Source organism: Pistacia vera, unplaced genomic scaffold, assembly GCF_008641045.1.
Source record: "Pistacia vera cultivar Batoury unplaced genomic scaffold, PisVer_v2 Contig863, whole genome shotgun sequence".
NCBI classification, from domain to species: Eukaryota; Viridiplantae; Streptophyta; class Magnoliopsida; order Sapindales; family Anacardiaceae; genus Pistacia; species Pistacia vera.
Window position 1 is genome coordinate 1 of NW_022196738.1, and position 14,423 is coordinate 14,423.

The following is a 14,423-nucleotide window of genomic DNA, read 5'->3' on the forward strand; positions in this document are numbered from 1 at the left end:
ATATCTTGACAAGCGATCATCAATATTCAGGCCAGGGAAAAATAAATCCTTTTTGGAACAACAATATATCTGAAGAAGTAGAAACTATTTGCCAGATTGTTTTCACTTATAATGCACAGTGATTCTACTCCCTGACTTAACAAAACTTAGGCATATCTTCTTGAGATCGAATAGTGAATTATGATATCAGAAAACCACACATGATATACATATGGTTCTAACCTGGCAAACAAGAAGCTGCTTCTGGTATTGTAGCTTTGCCACCCGTTCTTTTAACTCTGTAACATAAGCTCTAATGCTGCGTATGTTTTCCTCAGCTGCATTCTTGAACATCCTCTGCACTTTCTTCACATCAACAGAATTTGCTTGCCGCACTGGAGTTCCCTCCCTTGATGAGATAGAGTTATTATTCCCATGACCCTTGATAGGGGTATCTACAAATGACTGAGGCAATGTATTGCTACAAGGCACCATATTGTTATTGTCAGGTGCCTTATTCTCAGTCTCATGTTCCATTATCTTCCGAGAAGAGGATAGCGGCGAGCACGGAGACCGTATTATATTTTGCATGTTTGCACTGTTATTCAAGGAGAAAGGACGCATTTTCTTCTTCTTGCATTGAGTCTTGAACTCTGGGGTCTTAGACTCTAGAATCTCCTCACTGTTCTGAAAAGATGAAACGAGAATGTCCATAGATTTCTGAACATTCTCAAGCTTCCTTTCTAAAGAAGCAATCACACTCCCTTGAGAGTTCAATCGAGTGAGTTCTTCCTTCAGGTTAGCTTTATCTCCAATGACTATATCTTCAGGAATAGAGCCAACTGCTTGTATGTCCTTAATATCAGACAACAGCCTCATTATGCTTTCAGCCGTTTCTTTGCTCCCCAGTCGATGGGAAGCGACCTCATTATGAAGTACTTCAAGTGCTCGATTTGCTTCCTCACCAAGCTGCCTTTGCCGTTGCTCAAGCTTCCGGATTTCATGCACAAGCATGGATGGATCTGTTGAATTAACTGACTGTCTCACCATTGCCTGTCTTCCAACAGCATTTCTAGGTCGAGTTTCTGAAATAGGTTTATTTAAAACTGTTTCATTTTCCACTGGAAAGGAAAGACACCTGGCTGTTTGAGAGGAAGGCCCACACTGGTTCGAACCCTGAAATTGTGATAGCCATAAGTTGACTGCGAACAGTGGAATTGAATTTATATACTTCAGTCACACTAAAGTACCTTATGCTCTTTATGTGCCTTTCTTTCTAGTTCCAGTTGGGATTGTGCGAGGTCTCTTTGACGCTTAAGCTCTTTCATTTCTCTCTCCATCTGCAATTTTATTTATTTCACAGAGAGCAAACAACAAGAAAAAGTTAAACAGAGAAAGAGGATGGTTCTTCTCATCACATATCTAGCTTTCTCTTTTTAAGCTAAAAAACAGAAACATTTCCGTATCAAGCAAAATAAGGAAAAATATATACATTGATGGCAGAGAGTGAAAGATATAATTATAGTAAGTGGTTTGTTCTTGTGTATATTCCAAGAAAATAAAAAAATGATGCCAGACCTACATGGCCGTAGAAGCAACCTTGCTATTTAACATCTAAAATGAGCAAACAAATTTAAGAAAACGTGTGCAATAGCAAACATAGATTTGTTGAAATTCCTAGATACGTAAAATAAACTGAAAAATGTCGCACAAAGGGGTGTCTAGACCCAAGTTGTCAATTGTTCCAAAGCCACAATTGTCTCTTGAGGTAAAGAAGTGACTTTTTTTTTTTTTTTTTTTTTTGGTATGATTAATAACAAAACAAACTTACCTGTTGAATTTTCTGCTCCTTTTTCATTAACAGAGACCTGAAGCATGAGGAGGAAGAAGGGTCTGGACTTCGTAACTCAGCTTCAAGTCTGGCCACTTCCTTCTGCAAATGCTTTACCAGTCTCTTGTCTGAAACAACCTGAAAGAAAAATATCGTCCCAACTTAGAGAGGCATCAACAGTGTAAGGTTTGTATATTTAGTGACAACCATGGAGAACCAGCCATGCAAAAACTAGTGTTTTGTTACATGACATTACCAGAATTGCTGTTAAAAGTTAAAAGGTTAATGGGAAACACCAAGTATATTTTAAATGAGAATACAGAGGGCTCACCATTAGTCCCATACATAAAAGTGCAAAATAGTAAAATATTTCCAAATCATTAAAATAAAATAAAACTAACTTGTGATGGATTGAAGTACTATACCATGTTCACTTTGGCATTGTTGGTAACTTCCTTTGCACTACTTGCAAATGAGAGTGTATTCCTTGTTTGCTCCACATGACTCAAAGAGGGACTGATAGTACATATAATTGCTGTTCGAGCATTTCCACCAAGTGAATGCTGCAATATTCGAGTAAGTTTTGAATCTCTATAAGGTATGTGACTGCTCCTTTTTCCACCACTGCAAACAGAAAAAACAAACAAGACAATGAATCCTAGACAGTAAAATTTGGACCAAAATACCGTCAACCTAAGGCATTGGCTATATGCTGGTTGTCAACTTGTCATGGCTAAGGTAAAGTACAATATACAGAATCTATATCAGAATGAAACAACAGTACAGAAAATTACAAACATCATTTTCCAACCCCTATGCACACGTGAAATTTGCTCCATATCTCATAATCAAAATTTGACTAAATTTCTTTATAGCATAATCCAGATTGATAATATTTCAACATTCCATTTGATCATCACAAACACACTAGTAGGCAGATCCTATATCATTCAATATTTTTGTTCATTTAGATAATCCAATATCAAGTTCACAGAAGATCTTTGCAACAAACCAGCCATTAAAGAACTCACCAGACCACTGCAAGAAAACTTAAATAAATATTATGTGACAATTCAAGTTTTTACTAGATCTTCTGCTCTTTGGCAAACTGAACTTTCAAATTTTATGGCTCTTGCAAAATAAAAAAAGTAGACAACACAATACTAGGACACAAGCCATGCAGACAGTATATATGACTGAATGGCATCCTAGGGGAGCTTCAAGCCCCTAATGCAACCAAAACAAGGAGTTTCACTATCATCCTTTTGCTCTAGCTCACCTCAGCTTTCTGATAACTGTTGTAAGTGTCAACAAACTACGGTTAATGTGACTGCCTTCCTTAAGTCTTATTCCATCCGCATTTGTTTGAGAGGCACGTTCACTTCCCGCAAGGTCCACAAGATTCTGTAAATTTTATAGCGCTTCAACCAACATAACTAAACTCTTGCTGACACAAGAATCTTATATAAGATGAGACATACCAAACTTGCTAGGAATGACTTTACACGGCCTGAATTTTCCCGAAGACTGCTCTCGATGGTCTGAAATAGGCGTGATCCATCAATAGAACGTGTTAGCACTATGCTTGCATATAAACCAAAAATGTAATACATGGCCAAACCAGAAAAGTAACATGTGATTACAATTAAAAAGAACTCCACCTCCACGATGATTGCCAGTAAACTGTAAAATGAAGGAAACGAAAGAACTAGTTCATGCTTGCATTGACATAAAGAGTTAGCGAAAGAAAATTACTAACTCAACAGAAATCTTATTAGCTGTGATTTCAGCAATAATTTGATTAATCAAATTGATTTAGTGAAAATTTCAAAGAAAGAGGAGGTCTAAATGAACCAAGAAGTATGTAAACATGGTTGGTCCCCGCCAATTGACCATTAAAAGATGGTTCCAAAGAGGCATTAAGGTCTACAGATTACCAACAAATTGAAAATTCCTCGTTCTTACCCCTGATTAAATGTTTAATAAGACCAAATGATAGAAACTAGCTCAGACCTAAAGCAGCCATAATTAAAAAGCTGAATGAAAATTATGTCTTGCAAATGATAGATGCTGTTACAGCTTATTGCAAACACTAAAGCAGCCATACTAAAATGCTGAATGAAGTTTATGCACCATGTGAGAAAAATTAAGAAAATTTTATCTAAACATATTAAGCTTACCAGTCTGATTATCTGATGTGATCTTGAGCTATTATCATTTAAAGCAGTTTCTCCCACTTGCCTTTGAGCTGCAAAGGAAAACATTTTCGATTTGCAGGTTACACTAGTCAAAACAGTGAAGTTGATTGTAGAGTTATGTAATTAAACCAAAATGAGTTTAATTTTATCAACAATTGGAGTAGACATAAAACATAGCATCACCATAAATACTTGAAAGAAAAAATTACAGCTCACATGACAGCATTGGACATTCAATAGCTAACCAAGCTCACTCAACTGAATGCTATACTTCTTTAGAATTTCTTTCTATTAGGAAAAAGAAAAGCATAAAAATCAACAGCCTACATTCTATAATCCTCTTTATTAGCAAGAAAGCTATTATGAAGACATGATTCTTTCAATACCTTCACAAATGCCAATTAAGTGCCTTAAATGTTGGCTGTCTTGAACAACTTCTTCAACTAGCTTTTCCACAATGGTCCCTTTCTGCATATGGAAACAATATTAAGAACAAGAGTTAATATTGAAATGTAAAAGAACCACTAGGAAATTACTGGTCAGTTGAGAAAAAAAATACCCTTATGTACCTCAGGATCATCCAAAAGCCGCAAGGAACTAGACTCATGATTCAAAAGGTCTACTACAGTCTCATTGTAGATCTCCAAAGCAGAAATTTTCAAAACAAAATCCCTCTCCTGATTCTGTAAGAGTAATACACAACAAGAGCAAGTATAGACTCAGCTAAAATTTTACTTAATCCAAACTATTTGATCTCAAGCCATTGTTCTATGCTAAGATTTGAATTATGAAGAAGTTCACCTAATATATATCAGGTAATATGGTGAAAATTTAGCTGTCCATGCATGGAAATTTCTCCAGTATCTTAACTTAACATGATATCATGTAATTCAACTTGTACAGCATCTTGCAAATCTGACTACAATAACCTAAAATGATGTGAAATATACTTACATTTTTTATGTGTTCATAGATGTCCTTAATTGCATTTTCGGATATTCCTCTCATGGTGAATGTCTTACCACTACCAGTCTGGCCATATGCAAAGATTGTTGCTGCAAATTGTATTCATAACAGAAAAAAAACTTTTAATTTTTTCCCAAAATAATATAAAAAATCTTAAAAAGAAATCATTACAAGGTGCATAATTATCAGAACAGTAAATAATTATGCATAGTTACCATTAATTCCCGTTAGAGCAGATAAGGCAACATCCTTAGCTCCTTCTTCATAAACCTTTTGAGTTGAACAGGCAGGCTCAAAAACTTTATCTGTCACGTATACATAACAGTAAACTAAAAATTCAACTAACTAATTAAATTGCACAAGAAACTAGAAATCAAAACCAGTATTCTCTAAAAGCACACTCCAGATTCCACTCTCCTAAATCTATTCAGTTACATCAAACCAAATGTTATTCTTTAAACCTCCTCTAGTTAATAGTCATTGACACTGAAGGTGGGACTAGTTAAACACAGGGGAAACATACCAAAGGTGTAGGGGATCGTGGGCCGTTCATGGTTTGGATTCTTGAAAACAATCTTCTGGTCGTCTATGCAATCCCAAGCGATGAGATCATACATGGCTTGTTCTTTCCGGTTCAATGGCCTCATACGAACAGTAACTAATATCTTCTCCTCGCTAACTTTTGGACCACCTGGAGTACATGAAGGGGTCCTTTGTATCTTACATAAAGGTGTGGCTGGTGTCCCAACCATGTTTATCCCTAAGTATCCCCTGAAGTCCAAAATCAAAATGGTATATGTTATTGGTAATTAGAACTCAGATTGAAAACCATGACTAACAATTTTGTCATTACCAAGGAAACCATCCCTTATTATGGCTAAAAGAATTTGGTTTTTTCATTCAAATTTTAGCAGTTCGCTTGCATTGTAGTATAAAAAAGGATTTGATTAGAGCAAATCTAATAAAAAGTTTATAATTACAGGAGATAAATTATGGCCGTGCTTTATGCTTAATAAGCATCATTAAATCCTTCATAAAAAATATACTCTAAGATTATCAATATAAAATCAAAATGAATTTAATATATTCTATTTTTGTCTTTCCTTTCTTATAAATAACAAATTAAGCTAGAGTAGACACAAAACATCATAAATTATACTATGTCAGCATTATTAAGTCCTTTAAAAAAAAAGAAAAAAAAAGAAAAAAAAATGCATCAAGAAACTTATAAACGGAGAACTAGATCAATTCTTGCACATTCAACAAATTTCGCCTAAAGAAACAGAAAAATTAAAAATGAAAGAGATAAATATTTAACTAAACTAAAATCACAGAAACTTCTTCAACTTGCAAGAAGTACATTTCTCTCTCTCTCTCTCTCTCTCTCTCTTTTCCTTTGTATTTTTGAACAATCCAGCAAAAATCACCTGAAAAAAGACAGTAAATAAACAACGAAAATGCATCACTTACAGTCAAATCGAAGTGTTAAAAGATTCAAAAAGAGAGACGAGGCGCGTGAGTTCTTGAAAACCGGCCGCCCTGAAATCAAGAAGTCAGTGAAAGGAAGGTGTAAGGACACCAATTCCGTCTTTCACATGAGAAGTTGAGTGAAGGTGAAGATGAAAATTACTGCACTGTTCTCTGAGGTTTTTGAGTTGAAAGTGATTGACAGAGAGAGAGAGAGAGAGAGAGAGCGGGCATTGAAGAGAAGTAACGGATATGTTTTCGTTTTGTTTTTATTATTATTTTTCTGTTACTTTTCCCGTTCTGTGCGCGCACCAGAAGAGAGAGGCGTCTGACATTTTGAATTTAAAGGTTCGATCGCCAGGCACGTGTGCCAATCAAATGCTACAAGGTTTTATGGGCTTATTGGGCTCAAAAGATAATTTAATAGGCCCAACTGAGCTCCTGGACCTTGATTTTTGTTTTTCGTAAAAGATATTTAATGATTTATGAGTTTCATATCTTCTCTATTTTTCATACCAATAACTATTTGCAATGAGAGGTTTAGCTAGAATATTTACATTTAAAATATTTTTTTTAATTGTATAATGGTTTTGAAATAACTTGTTTCTTAATAATGAACCTAAATAATCTTCTACATGCAATGCATGAAGTATAAAAACTGTTACATGTAACTGGAAAAAAAAAAAAATATATATATATATATATATATATATATTCAAGAGTCATATTTTGATAGCATTTAACCTAAAAGGAAAAAAAAATCTTCAAGCAACATACGAATATAATTAAAGAAAAAGAGTTCTAATGTTAGAGGAAGTGGATGTGGAGCCCATTCCCAATAGGAAAAGGTCCAATTCAAATAAAAGCCCAAGGAAAATGTGAGAAATCCATGAAAAAAAGCAGGTGAGATAAGAAACAAAATGTCAAATGAAAATAACCCAATGGGTTGATCTGACAATCAAAGAGATTTATTCTATTTGTTGAGCTTTTGGATTCAAACTTTAGGGTTATTGTGGTTTACCTAATTCTTTAGATTTGTAAAGTATTCAAAGGACCTCGAAAATTAGTTGAGGTACGCACAAATTAAATCGAACAACCCGATTACCCAAAAAAAAAAAAAAAAAAAAAAAGATGTCTGATGAAAAAGTAACCAAAGTTCCCTCCCAAAATATCTTGTGTATGAAGTTTTAACTTTGTGGGAAGTCTCCATTTTTTCATAACACATTTACGACTCTTTGTATTTTCCTGCTCAACACACACAAATCACGAATCTATTCTGAAAAATCATTGACAGAGTTCAAAACTCTTTCAAATTACAACTACTTTTGCTTCTTTTGATTGTATGAAGAGTTTTCAGAAATAAAAAAATAACTAAAAATTGTTTTTAGAAAAAACATGTGATAGATGATTTTAACAAAGAAGTGTTTTGGCATTTCCAGAAGCATGTAACCAGAAACTAAAACCAAATTTCTTTCGACTTCTTGAAGCCTGCAATGGTGTTGGTATTGACGAATGTGAGAAGATGTATCCATCTTACACTCTGTTTAGTTGGTGGATGGTCATTGGTTTGGTAGGGACTTCGTCATTTACTATAAGCACTTTCTCAATATTAAAATAAACAGAAGACCTTTTCTTTCATTTTCAAATTTTTACCTTTATCATTTTTTATAATTAATAAAACTTGTTTTCTCGTAATTACAGTATCATTATTATAAAGAATTCTTAAAGTTATATAACTAAATAATTTACTGATTTTAAAAGTGTTCTTTTTACTAACAATTTAAAGGACAACAATATATATTTTGTTAGGGACTAAACTTTAATTATGATCTCATTTCTCAACTTTATTATAAATTCTATTTTTTTCAAATTTTTTTTAGATATTATTATGTACTTCAAAATTTCGGAAACTATTAAAAATCCCCTTATAATTATTGAAAACCCTATGACAAGGGAGAATTTTTAATAATTAAAGGGTGTTTAAAAATCAACGAGGATTAATGGTTTCGGAAAATTTTGGGTATGCTTCATATTAAACAATCTCACAAAAGGTATATAAAATAAACCTCTACATGAAATTTCAATTCTAAGTTTTATAGGTGTTGTGTGTGATTTTTCCGCCAAGCTCGGGCCAACTCGAAGATATAGCTCGATCCAGAATGAGCTCGACAACTATGATTGATCGACCAAGCATAAGCTTGTCGAGCTATAGCTCGACTCAGCATAAGCTAGTCGCGAACAATTCAATGAGTCATTCAATCAATCCCCAGATTACTTCAAATCCCAGATATTGCGGGAAAGACTGGATCAATGGTGATCACTGCATAATCACAGCGCCCGATCGTGAGGATATCGGAATTATGATTCAAATAAGTTGTAATCCCCTAAATTTCGTTTTTTCCTTTGTATCAATCTTGTATATAAACTCTCTCAGACAATGAGGAGGGGGTTTACGAATTTTAGATAAAAATCGCATTGTAAGCTCTCACAACAAATACAAATACACAGTGGATATAGGCTGTTAACCCGGCCGAACCACTTTAAAAATCTCTTTGTTCTTAGTTCATTTCATTCATATTCATTGTTGATTTTCACTAATCATGCAAACATCAGTTCCTATCTCGACAAGGTCGATCGGATCACACTGGTTGGTACATAATTTTGTATCAACATTTTGGCACTAGAAGGAGGACCTCCGCCAATATTTCAAATATTTTGGCAAACGTTCACCGCAATTTACATGTTCCAAGGCCACAGTGGTGTACACCAGATCGAAAACTACCACCGGAAATCATGAGAACGTGGAAACAACCCACCAAAAGGTGCAACAAGAGAACGTTGGACGTCGACCACCTGTGTCACCAACTTAGCACACCGCAAACAACCAAGGGGCAGGGACGTCAACCCCTTAGAACAACCAGCTAATGGAGATGATTAGGACAATGGTTGCACAGGCGGTGCAACAAAACGTGGCTGAGCTGAGGAACCAACAACCCCTTGCCCAAAACCACGACCAGCCGCATTTCGCCAACGCAATCCCAACAGGTATGAATTCTGCAGGTGGACAGTCTATTTCTTCACCGCCAAGGGCCGATCAACACCTCCAACCTCGCAAGCAGTACTCCACACACAAGCATGAGTCTCGCGGGAAAACAAACCCTGGGAGGCGGCCGAGGAAACAGCCGTTAAGGAAAGTGAAGGGGACGAATACCACGGAGAAGCTGGACGATATCCCCAACATCAGCGTGTCGGTTTTAACCCACGCCCAAGACAAGATCGATCTTCTCATGCTCGCAAAGTGGGTCTTGTGCGTCAATCTAGCAATGACCGACGTTCCAGTTATGACCGACGTAGCGAGCAACGCACTAACGAGCATGATAGCACATATCAACCCAGCCATCATGACTCGACCTCGCGCATCAATACACATGCCAGAGGAGCTTCGCAAGCAACAAACTTGCGGACTCATTTGCTTGAGGTGAGACTTAACAGAGCCAGCCAGGGCAACCAAAATGAAGACTTAGATCACATGCAGTAGATGCTTGATGATCTAAAAGCTCGCTAGAACAACCTGGCGGAGGAATTAATAAGTTTTTCCTTTACGGAGGAAGTTCGTCAGGCCCCGCTCCCACAAGGGTTCAGAGTGCCCGAAAGCAAGTTTAACAGGAGAAAGAATCCCAGAGACCACCTCGACAACTTCAATGACCTAATGGAGTTACACCAGGTTAGTGACTTAGCGAAATGTTGGTGCTTTGCAGTCACATTAATCAAAGATGCCAAGAGGTGATACAAAAGGCTCAAGGCGAACTCCATCAACTCCTAGCAACAATTCTCCTCGCTGTACTTACAATAATTTCAGGCGAAGAGGCAGTTCGCGATGCCGCTTAGCTACTTGAGCAACATTCGCCAAGAGCGAGATGAATCATTGACCTAGTATTTAATAAGGTTTCAGAACAAGCAAGCAAAAGTCGCTGACGCCCTCAAAGAATCCATTCGAACTTTGCTAATTGCAGAGATCAGACCTAACACAGAGCTGTGGAAAGAGCTCCAAAGTGAAGATCATGTGAGTCTAGCCAAATTCTACCAGATGGCCGCGAAATACCAGCGAGTGGAGAGCTCGCTGGCAGCGCTACCTAGAAGCTCAACGTGAGGGGTCTTGGACAGGAGACAAGATCACTCCTCAGATAAGTGTGAGGGTCAAGATCGCAACGACAGGGATCGAAACATGTCCCAGAAGAAACAAAGGATAGATAACCGCAATGACAGGCAACCTTTCCCACAGTATGCAGAATACACCTTTCTCACTCAAGACATCGCCCACATCTATGAAGTGTCCTGAGAGGGGAAGAGATTGCTCACTCTAGAAAGGATGAGGGGAGCTCTAGGCAGAAAAGACCAATGCCGGTACCACAGAGATGTCGAGCACAACACGAATGATTGTCGAGCTCTAGAAGACGTCATCGAAGACCTAATAAGAAGAGGTCACCTGAAAGAATTTGTTAAGGCAGAACCGGCTTGCGAAAACCTTGGTGAGCAAAGAAGTCAGGCCTTAGGACAAGTTCAGGTTCCAGCTCAACATGCTCAACCAAATCCCAATGAAGTCTTCATAAAAATGAGCTACAGCGGGCCTGACATAGTAGGGAGCTCGAGATAGGCTTGCTAGCAGTATGCTCGGGAAGCGAGGACGGACTCGGTCCCCCAAATAATGAGTTGCGAGAGAAAGTCACCCAAACGACCCAAACAGGAAAGTGAGGACGGACTCGGTTCACAGTTGATGAGTGCGAAACATCCCTACGTCATAATCATGACGCGATTGTAATCGCGGCCAGGATCGACAATGCAAGAGTGTTAAGGGTTATGGTTGATAATGGGAGCGCAACAAACATCATATTCTTGGGAGCATTCCGAGGAATGGGATTCATAGAAAGGAACCTGCGAGCGTGCCCCTCGCCGCTTTATGGGTTCACTAGGGACAACTTGGTTCCTAAAGGTACTATCGACCTTCTTGTAACTCTGAGGACAAAACCAAAGGTTAAAACAGTGATGGTCGAATTCTTAGTGGCGGACTGCTCAACCACGTACAACGTCATTCTTGGAAGGCCAATCCTAGATGATTTAAGCGTAGTCACATCGGTGTGCTGTCAAGCGATGAGATTTTCGACTTCCGGGAGAGTCGCGACGATCAAAAACTGCACCAAGGAATCTCAAGAATGCTATAATCAGGCTATAAACGCTACACAAAAATGGCCGCACCCAAAGACAATGATCATCTCTGAATCCAAGTCGAACCCAGGCCGCTAGAGGACACTATAGATCCTCACATTCACAAAGAAGAGCCCGCAGCAGGACCGACCGAAGAGCTGCTAGAAATAAGTGTTAGCAAGTAAGATCCAACTCGTATGCTGAAAATCGACAGCAGCTTGACTAAAGAAATGGTCGATAATCTGGTTGGGTTCCTAAAGAGGAACCTCACGTATTCACGTGGGTGCATGTAGATGTGGTTGGGATTAGTCCCGAGGTGATGTGCCACAAGTTGAACCTCGACCCATAGGCTCGGCCCATAAGGTAGAAAAAAATGGTCATGAATGCAAAGCACTCTCAAGCACTCAAGGATGAAGTCGACAAACTCTTGGAAATCAACTTCATCAGGGAAGTCAAGTACCCCGACTGGCTTGCTAATCTAGTCCTAGTCAAGAAGTCGAATGACAAGTGGCGGACTTGCATTGACTTCACGAATTTGAATAATGCCTATACAAAAGATAGTTTTTCGCTACCACGGATCGACCAACTAGTAGATGCGATAGCAAAAAAGAAACTACTTAGCTTTACGGATGCATACTCGAGATATAACCAGATGCCGATGTACCAGCCTGATGAAGAACATACTTCTTTTATTACTGACTATGGAATCTATTGTTACAGGGTTATGCTGTTTGGCATCAAGAATGCTGAAGTGACCTACCAATGCTTGGTGAACAAAATGTTCGCCAACCAAATTGGCTGATCCATGGAAGTATACATCGACGACATGCTCGTTAAGTCAAAGGTCGCCGAAATTCACATTGAGCACTTGGGGGAAATGTTCGAAATCCTCATAAAGTATCAAATGAAGCTCAATCCACTGAAATGTGCTTTGGGGTAAGCTCCAAAAAATTCATAGGCTTCCTCGTGAACCAACGAGGTATAGAAACTAACCCAAAGAAGATTCAAGCTCTGCTTTACATGAAAGGCCCGACTGGTATAAAGAAAGTACAAAGCTTGACTGGACGTGTGGTCGTGCTCAGTCGGTTCGTTTCCCAAGCCACTAATAGATGTTTACCATTTTTTGAGACCCTAAAGGGGAAGAAGGTTTCAAATGGACAGAGGAGTGTGAAAGAGCCTTCCAGGAGCTGAAGAAACACCTCGTATAGCCTCCTCTACTGTCAAAACCCATCTAGGACGAGCCTCTACTACTGTACTTGTTGGTATCAAAATCCATTGTTAGCTCGACGTTGATACGCGAAGAGGAAGAAGTACAATAGCCAGTGTATTATATGAGCAAGAGACTACTCCACACGGAGACAAGGTACCCGGAGATGGAGAAGCTCGCCTACGCCCTTGTTGTTGTCGCCAGAAAGTTGTGACCCTATTTTCAGGTACACTCTATCCATGTGCTGACAAACTTCCCCTTGAAGAAGATAATGTAGAAACCCGAGGCATTGGGTAGACTAATCCAGTGGATGATGAAGATAAGTTAGCACGATATCAAGTATATCCCAAGGACATTGATCAAAGGCCAAGCCGTGGCGGATTTTATATCTGAGCTTTCCTATCAATTAGAGCAAGCTTGCCAAAGGTAGATACCTCAGGAGAGATCGCGCAATAGAAACAAAAGATTGATGACTTGTGGCTGTGGACTCTGTACGTAGATGAATCCTAGATAGAAAATGGTGCAGGAACGGGCCTCTTGCTCGAAAGTCCAGAGGGAGACCTAATCAAAGCTGCAGTAAGGTTCGGGTTCAACGCCTCCAATAATGAAGCTGAGTATGAGACATTGCTCGTAGGTATCCGACTTGCTAGGGAAATGGGGCAGAGTCCATCAAGATCTATAGTGACTCACAGCTCGTGGTCCATCAAGTTACCGGAGAATACCAAGCAAAAGAAGATAGGATGACATTCTACCTCCAGCAAGTAGAGACCGAGTTCGAACAGTTTAAATCCTTTACCATTCACCAAATCCCAAGGGAGAAAAACTCATAGGCAGATGCATTGGCTTGCCTGGCTAACAATGAATAATGAGAAGGCCGATTCAATCCTAGTTAAATTCCTCCCAAAACCAAGCATCTCCACTCCACAAGTCAAATATACAACTGGATAAATGCAATCACCACCTACTTGAAGGATGAGACGCTACCAGAGGACAGAACCGAAGCTAGAGCACTTAGCACGAAGGCAACTTGGTACATGCTCATCAACGATAGACTGTATAAACGTGAATTCAATGTATTATGGCTAAGATATATTGAACACGAGGATGTAAATTATGTTCTGAAAGAAATATACGAAGGAATTTGCGAGAACCACGCAAAAGGCAAATCTCTAGCTTCCAAGGTGCTCCGCCAGAGATATTATCATATTACTGGCCAACAATTTATGATGATGTAGCAGATTATGTCTGCAGATTTGACAAATGCTAGAGATTTGTAGATATTCCATGGGTTCTACCGTAAAAATTGACCACTCTAACAAGCCCATGGCCATTCGTAATCTGGGGCATCGACCTTATCAACTCATTGCCTTATGGAAAATAGGGCGTCTAAGAGCCCTCACAGCCCAGGCACAACGACGCAATTATTAGGGGTGCGCTTTACCACTGAGCTAATAGCCTGTCGTGCGGGCCTCCAGCTGGGGGCTCACTATGCCAAAAGCAAGAGCAACCCCATCTTTCTCTTTCCTTTTTACGCCCCCAGGCTGGGATGAGCTAGGTTTACTCCCTCTTGAAG

The 14,423-nt window shown here is 38.7% G+C and overlaps 1 protein-coding gene across 1 annotated transcript; it reads right to left on the reverse strand.

The window, feature by feature from the left end:
- Positions 1-222: 222 nt before the first annotated feature.
- Positions 223-5,837, reverse strand: LOC116118908 (kinesin-like protein KIN-7B; the record flags this gene model as incomplete). Its single annotated transcript, XM_031404858.1, has 12 exons — positions 5,498-5,837; positions 5,190-5,279; positions 4,963-5,063; positions 4,578-4,691; positions 4,395-4,476; positions 3,991-4,058; positions 3,292-3,351; positions 3,090-3,214; positions 2,236-2,434; positions 1,811-1,948; positions 1,230-1,319; positions 223-1,155 (listed from the first exon to the last, which is right to left on the reverse strand). Coding segments are annotated over exons 1-12 (2,229 nt in total), but the record flags the coding sequence as incomplete, so codon positions are not given.
- Positions 5,838-14,423: the final 8,586 nt, after the last annotated feature.